General features: G+C 33.7%; 1 protein-coding gene across 1 annotated transcript in view; it reads right to left on the bottom strand.

Annotated features, from left to right (window-relative positions):
- The window catches only part of Acss3 (acyl-CoA synthetase short chain family member 3), a 147,439-nt gene that overhangs the window by 15,766 nt on the left and 123,090 nt on the right, over positions 1 to 8,583 (bottom strand). The window contains exon 11 of the mRNA XM_005358097.3: positions 7,970 to 8,033. Coding sequence (XP_005358154.1) covers positions 7,970 to 8,033 — 64 coding nt within the window. The remainder of the gene's footprint in view (positions 1 to 7,969; positions 8,034 to 8,583) is intronic.

Here is an 8,583-nt window from a genome sequence, read left to right as displayed (position 1 = left end):
AAAAAAGGAATATGCTAATATTTCAAGACATTATGTAATTGCAGAAAATGCATGGAAAAGCACTTAGTACTCCCAAAATGCAAGGCAACAGCAAAAGCTGCAGAATGCTGACTCACTGCTATGGTGGCAGCCCTGACCATTAGTGCTCAGCATTTATTCTGTTTAAAGGCAGCAGGCCAAGGCGATAAGCCCCTTAGGCTCTTTCAAATGACTTTACTACACGGATCTTTCTAAATAGCCATGCAAATAATCTTGCTTTATCGGTTTGTTTTAAATCAGCATGCTAATGATGTGCAAAAAGGAATGAAAGTCAATTTTAGAAACTGAAATATAACACTAATATAACAACGTCCAATAATCAAGTTAAGGACATCATTGAGATGCCAAAAGTACAGACGTAAAATAGACATTATGTGGAAAATCAGATTCCACAAAGGGCCAGGGGATCAGCAATAATGGGTGAGGCAGATTATCTGTTAAATAAAGGAGAATAAACCCGAGCAGATTCACATTGAAGAGGTCACTGTCAATTTCTCCAACAAAATGTCTCAAGGTAGGGAGCCTCTTCTAACACTCCTAGTGTTCTTTTTGGACAGGCAAATAGTTTTAAAACATCCTCTTTATTACATTATGAGAAAAAAAGGAAAATAAGGCTGGAATAATAAATGATGATTGCCATCCATACTGGTGTAAGGATAATAGAGACTTAAAGCATGTTGGTCCAGAGGAATCTGTACCCAGCTCTCCACACACATATTCCCCATAATGAGAGCTGTGCATACTGAGGAACATATTGTTAAACAACCATTTCTCTTATTGTATCTCCACAAAAGCAGAAATTCTATTTCATAAGCATCTGTACAACGTTCCCATTATCCCCACGCCCACATCACCCATCTCTCTTATTCTAATGAAGCTCCTGTTCAGGTTTCAAAATATAATCCCCTCTTCCTTTTAAGACTCCATCATTTTATATCTTCACATATATCGCACTGTTTTGATCTAACACTCTCCTTCTCATCTTGAAGTCTGATTTATGGCCTTGATGCCCTTCTTCTCCAATAAACCTCATTCTTGAAGAAAACAATAAATTAGGTATCAGCCTCCCTTTTGGACCAACAATTGCTGTTTTCTCATATTTTATTTAATCTGAGATGTAAAGAGATAAGGAGTGTGAGTTTCCCACTCAACTTGTATCTTCAAAAGCACAGCCATCATTTATGGTGTTGATTAAAACCATGTCTGGTAAGGTAGTGTGACTATTGTCTTTCGTCCAAACGCTTATAAGATAAAGGCAGGAAAAACAGTAGTTCTTATCACACACACACAAGCATACACACACATACACACAACCCACATAAAAACAAAGAAACAAATAATAATCCTATGTCTAAACATTTGAAGGTAAGTCCACATGGAAATAAGTGTCTCAGTAAATATAAAAAGCCTGGAGATGAGTGGGAGATCAAGGTAGAGTTATGAACAAGGAAGAAGCTAACTGAGGGAAGACAACAACAAGCCAGAATGATTTAGAACCAGGAGATCACAGTATCTATGGTGGGAAGTCTGAGAATACTGTCCAAGCATCCCACAAGCTCAGTAGAAGAACAAACGTTGCTTTAAAATGGGTCTAAGTTCAGTAATAAAACTTAGTATTTAACTGAAATGTTTTGAATAATCTTAATATTGTCATTTCTGGCCATGGAGGCAAGATAACAAAAGGAGGGTCTGGAGAAAAAGCGTGAATGTTTTCATGAGACAGAGTCTCACTGAGTGGCTCTGCCTGGCCTGCAACTCCATGTACAGACCAAATTTGTGGTACTGACCACACATTTGAGATATTCACCTACCTCTGCTTCTGCTGGGGTGAAAGCATGTGCCAGCACATCCCACTTATACTAGATGCAGATGTTGGTACTGTGTTTAATCAAGAGAGATGCTGCTTCATGGCTTAATGCAGCAAGCAGTTTGTGGAGAGAAGATGAGGTGTGAAAAACAAAAGCGCATTGGGGGAATTATTCACCTGTTACATCCATTCACAAATTCACACTTGTGTTCAATCACGCCTTCATTTCCTTCATTCATGTACTCCACTTGCTATTTCCTCAGTGCTTGCTCTCCCTAACTCTGCCTGTCCTGCATTAATAATACAATAATATAAACTATGATCTCTGATGCATGGAGATCCTAGTGTAAAGTGAAATGTCAAAATGTAGTAGATTAGTAATATAAATAGGAGGAAGGCTATAGTTAACTATGCTTTCTCCATTCATAAAATATGCTACATTATAATCATAGGTTATTATGTTATATCACTTCTTCAAGCGAGTTAAATAATGTAAAGTGAAAATCCCCACGATAGTTTGGGAAAATATTTTACAGCAGTAAATTGAACTCTACATTTCCAGAAGCTTCCAACATGAAATTTTACTTATTTATTTATTTATTTATTTATTTATTTATTTATTTATTTATTTATTTATACAATGTTCTGTTCTGTGTGTATGCCTGCAGGCCAGAAGAGGGCACCAGACCCCATTACAGATGGTTGTGAACCACCATGTGGTTGCTGGGAATTGAACTCAGGACCTTTGAAATTTTATATCCCTACTTAAGATAAGGTGTATATTACTAGAAATGACAAGAATGGTTGGCTCAAGTCAGTTAAATACTTGAAGAATACAGCTTAATTGTTCATAAGTCCAACACTATTTTAAGATGAAGGAAGGGAATGCTCTCTGATCCTCACTGACGAGATGTGATATCTCAATAAATTCAGATGCTTTTTTTTTGAATATTGAAATTGTGTCTAAACAGAGACCTCTGAGGCAAGTCTCATTCTAACATTAGAGAAAAGCAGAAAAGTTTCAAACTGAAAATATTTGTGATAAATACATACATTAAGATAGATAGATAGATAGATAGATAGATAGATAGATGATAGATAGATAGATAGATAGATAGATAGATAGATAGATAGACAGACAGACAGATAGATAATAGATGAGACAAACGATCCAAACAGAAGTTAGTTATATGATTATATGCAGACAAGACAGAGACAACTTTTTTGCAGGCAGTATTCCAATCAAACATATGTTTGACCTTATTGATATCTTAAATATTATCTTAGAGATTATATAAATTACTATTCCTCCCTCTGTAATAATGGTATAATGGAGTATTTTCCTGACTTACAAAATGTCTTACAAAGTGAATACGTTATACAGTTAAAAAAAAAGAACGCACTAGAAAGAGAGGTGAGAAAATATTCTAACTTTCTTGTTGTCTATTTTCTTCCTCCAAATTCTACTACTGTGTGATGTTTTCCCTAACTCTTGCAAGCAGAATGAATTAAATTCTTATTTTTAATTTCTCTAATTACAAAATAATGGTTCAGTTTAGGTAACACCCTTTCCAAAGAGGCCATAGTGTAATGGGAAAGAAATAGCCAAGACAGCAGCAATTTCTGTGCGAGGAGGTATGAGATCATTAAAAAGCAAGCCCATGATGTCACTTGCTGAAGATGGTAACCAAGCCCCGAGTTATCTGAAATTCAAAGCTCCCCTTGGCATGATGCTTCCTTATCATCTTGAAACCTAAACTTTATTATCTGTTCTACTCAGAAACCCTGGGCTTCAGAAATGAAGCATTTTTTTTGTCTGTTTTCCTGCAGAATTCTGAAATAAAACACTATCTTTGTCCTCTTGGTAGTTCCTACAGGATCCAGAGTGAGGAGTTTCTTGGGATTTGAATATGAGATTACTCTTTATTCCTAGAAGGGAAAGCCTAAAACATTCCCTTCTCTCCTTATTAACCAAGACTGAGTGGGTCCTAATGCTACTTTTTGTTTTATGTCAAAATTAAAGAAGATGCTGATCTCTGCATCTCCCTGGTAGCATTATCATAGGGCCAAGAAAAGATCACACTAAAACCACGACCAACGATTTAGAAGAGAGCAGGATGATAACCCTGTGTCATATTTGTGTTTAGTCAAAGGATACACCCCAAAGGAAGCTCTCCTGGTGGTTTCCCAGGATGGGAGCATCCTACATGAATAACTGCTGTGAATCTGTCACCATCTGAACAAACATTAAAGCCAGGAGCTCAGTATCTACAGAATGAGAAATTGACTGGCGGTGGAGTAAACGCCATTTGGACAATTCCACACAATCTCTGCCATGCTATCACAGCCCCAAGACAAGGTCAGAGGAACACAGCAGGAAGTAGATAAGCCATGCTTCCCACAGCAGCAATGAACCTGGTCAGAAAAAAATGTATACCCCTGAGAGAGGAAGAGTCAGAGACCAATGGTTTTAATAACTGTGAGCACCATGTTTTGAAGGAAGGCAATTGCAGTTAAAATCTTTTAAATGTGCTGTTCCATGTTGTCTGAAAATTACTGACTCACAGTTTTATTTCTGCACATTAGATTTCTGGATGCAATTACAGGAGCACCTTCTAAAATTCATGAGCATTTTGTATTCATAGCAACTCACACACCATAACTGTCACACTAAATTAAATGGCTGCAGTATGCCTCAAAATCAAAAAAAAAATTCTAACAGCCACGTGGACATGGATTTTCTCTTCTAAGACAACTGTAAATTCTATAAATGATATTAATTGACACCAAACAGTAAAGACACGGGAATATTGCTTATTCAGTCTTAGGACCCACAGTAGTTTGAACATCACTCAAATGTTTTCTGATGAAGTCACTCATACAGAAATGACTCCTATAATTCTATAACTGGTACACAACAAACGGCAGAATCTAAGATGAGCAGAAGGTATGAACTTCATTTGTTTGATTTTTCTGCATGTCACTGCTTCTAATCAAGAATCACCCTACATATACAAGTTAAGCAAGCACTAAGGTGCACAAAAAATTTCCAGTGGATTAATTGATTGGTATAACTAGTGAAAAATGAGTCTGAAAGTAAGTTTATTAACAAAAAACTTCCAAAACTATTTTGTTCATGAGAAAAATGAGACATCCTTGTGCCCATTTTCTCATCTATTGTACCTTATTTTATTATAATATTTTATTTTCAAACACACAGTTTCACCACCAACTAAAGGAGGAATCAATTTCTATCACATCTTGCTACATTACATCTTTATAATTTATAATGAAACCTAGTATTCAAAATCTATGTATTAAAATTTCTGTTTGATGCAAATGGAAGACACCATTCCTCACTGGTGCCAATTTAGGCATGGAATGGTTTTATGCAAAGGCTCTCTTACATTCAAGGACTTAAATAATACTAGAAGTCATAAGCAAAAGTTATACTACATGAGCAATACTACTATATTTGTGCACCTACCGATTCATGCATGGCAAAGCAACTCATAATTAGAATGAGGGGCATTTAAATGGTTAAAAACTATGAGGGCCTCAAATGTTATCACTGAAATCCTGAAAAATCCCCTTGATAGAGATGATTCATTTAAAGTTTGGCTATATAAAGGTGTATGCTGATAGAGAGTTTTAAATTTAAAAAATGTATTTCCAGAAATTTGGAGAGCATTCAGCCACAAATAGGCTCACGTTTTCTCTAGCAAACCCTATTCTTTCCCTATTTTCTCTCAAGAGGTTTTTATATAATAATAAGTGTTGTTATATAATAAGTTATTAATTTCAACCTGATTTCAAGAAATACGATGTTTTTATTTGGAAATATAGTATTCATGCACACATATGTATAGAACTTTATATACATATATCTACATATATAAAACTTTCATTATCCATTCATCTGTTGACAGATGTCTAGGTTGATTATAGTTCTTTGTTACAACGAATAGAGAAATAATAAATAATAAACATGGGTGTATGATTATCTCTAGGATAGGGTAGAGAGTTCTCTGGGCATGTGCCAAGGGATGAAATAGTTGGGGCATATAGTAGTCCTATTTTCAGTTTTTAATATGATTTAAAGAAATGTGAATACAACCAGAATATTCAATAATAAAATGTTCCACCTTTTTGGATGTACTACTTCTATAAAGGTTCCATAATTCTTATGTAGTCACTGTAATAACAGGTGAAAAAATATACTCTTATCTAGTCTAATGAGAAAGGACTTGTTTTAACAAACTCTATATTTTTTAAACTTTTATAGAAATGCATTATATTTTATGGTATTAAAATAATTCTACATGAAGAAATATTATTGCCTAACTTTTCAAGTAAATTAATAGCATTTATGTATTTTATGGAAGAAGAGGAACCAAGTACCAATGATAAATGCAAGTAATAAAGTTCATTCAGTAGAAATCAATTTTAAGACAAATATTGTTTTAGCTCTGACATGTGATATTTTTTACTCATAACAACTCATTCCATTGAGGTCTGCTTTTTTAGACATATCAATAAGATTGTAAAAATTATGTTAGAGGCACAAGGAAGCCTGTATCAATTATTTAAATGCCACAGGTCATGTGTCTACCAATTTAATCAGTTAAATTTCATATTCTATATCATGATGCTTTACAGTATTTTATAGTGAATGGAACTTGAAATCGTTTTACTTCAAATTTCAGTATTTTTGTCAGTTAACTGGATAATTAGCAAAATGTTTGAAAAACTGTTTATTTACTGTTGTCAGGGACTTAATATGTTACATTTCAATTCAATGATTTTCCATATGCTTAAATAGTTAATACAACAAAGATGATCTGAAAAAGAGAAAAGATAAAACCAAAGAAAAAACATATACAGCATTATGTGTAATCATAAAAACATAAAAAGAACTGACTTTCATAATAGAGATAAAAAATTTAAAGGTCAGGGTAAAATATAAACTCCTTTTAAGACAGGATTAAGAGTAAACTGTAGCCCATAAAACTTTTTACTGAGTCAACAATATAAACTTGTCAAAAAATGAACATTTGTATTCAATCACAAACTGGTTAATGATGCAACATAATTAAAAATGTATACACCCTTAGGTGATTTGTGAGCATCATAAAGCTCATTTTCACAAACGTAATGATACAGATAAAATATTGGACATGTCTTCTTAATAGAATAAAACATGACATTTACAATCTACTGTCACTACAAAACAGTGAACTGTTTTTCAGTAATATTTTCTTTATAGGTATGCATAAACACTGAAGTTGTGAATGAATGATACAGTTATGGAATACAGAAGCTGGCAACATAGATGCTCTTAACAGTAACACATATAAAAATCTATCCATACTGGGAAATGATCCACTTTAAAATACTAGCAGAATACCAGTAGTTGCTTGCATCAGCATGACCCAAGCACTCATGTGCTGCACTCACTAGAGAGACAATAGCAGGTGGAAGGTGTTTACATCAAAATCCTACAGGAGCACCATCTCATCTGGTGTGTCTAGATGATGTCTAGATGGTAGATATGTCACCAGGACTGTACATTGCACAACAAGTGTGATGTTCCTGAGAGAAGTGGGCACAGAAACTACTTACTGGTTTGTGTTTTCCTTTGGAGATTATAATATAATTACATCATTTCTCCCTTCCCTTTCTTCCTTCCAAAACCTTCCATATAAGTCTCTTTGCTCTCTTTCAAATTCATGTCTTATTTTTCAAACATTGTACACACACACACACACACATAATATAACTTAAATATAACCTGCTCAGTTTGTATAATGTTAATTGTATGCATGTTTCCAGTACTGGCCATTGATTTAATTTTCTATTTTCTATAGACAAGCTAATTTTATCATCTATAAATTACTGGTCAGTTGAGAAGAGGGTTATTTTCAAAAGCAAGAATTGCCATTTTAAATTTTAATTTGAATATGTTTATGTTATGGGGCTTCCATTTGAGATTACAATTGATCTGGAATCATGCAAAAGCAAAACACATTTCACCACTTCTAAAACCAACGCAATCAATCAATTTGACCTGAATATAAACGGTTTGTTTTTCTTTTACGTGGGCAGGTCAAAATTTTTGCTTACTTTACCACAATATTTCCTAAGCTCCGTGCCTTCAATTTTTGCATGTTGTCATCCAAAATCATAACTGTAAGAAAAATGTGAACACAAGTCTGAACATAATTGTGAACACAACACTAACTCTCAAATGTCAAATATTTTCCCATATTTTCTAAATTCAATCCTAAAGTTTCTAGCTCAAAATATTATTTGTATTCCTGAAGACCATGAAGATATATTGGCAAGCTAAAATATGTTTTATAAAAGTACAAAAGGCCATGTATTTCACATATAGCAAGACGATAAATTTCCTCAGGACCTTCCTAAAATAAATACATATATCTAAAAACCCCACAGACTTCTTTTTATAGTTATGTCCACATAAGAATATTAAACATATGTTTAACTTTAATAAACTAAAGGATGCAGATAAAAAATACAGCTAAATACAAAACCAATAAAAACAAATATACGTTTGTGAGATGTAAATTAGGAAAATTTACATTTCTAAATATCATTCTAATAGTTTCTGTGATGTCCTCATAAAATATGGAAAGTGCTTTATTAGCAAATCATGTGTCCACATTATAGTATATCAAACATAAAAATGAATTATAATCATCTAGCTTCTTTTTGTA

The sequence above is a fragment of the Microtus ochrogaster genome, chromosome 24 (genome assembly GCF_000317375.1).
Source record: "Microtus ochrogaster isolate Prairie Vole_2 chromosome 24, MicOch1.0, whole genome shotgun sequence".
Lineage (NCBI taxonomy): Eukaryota > Metazoa > Chordata > Mammalia > Rodentia > Cricetidae > Microtus > Microtus ochrogaster.
Note: the sequence above shows the minus strand (reverse complement) of the source record. Positions and strands in the feature narration are given on the sequence as shown.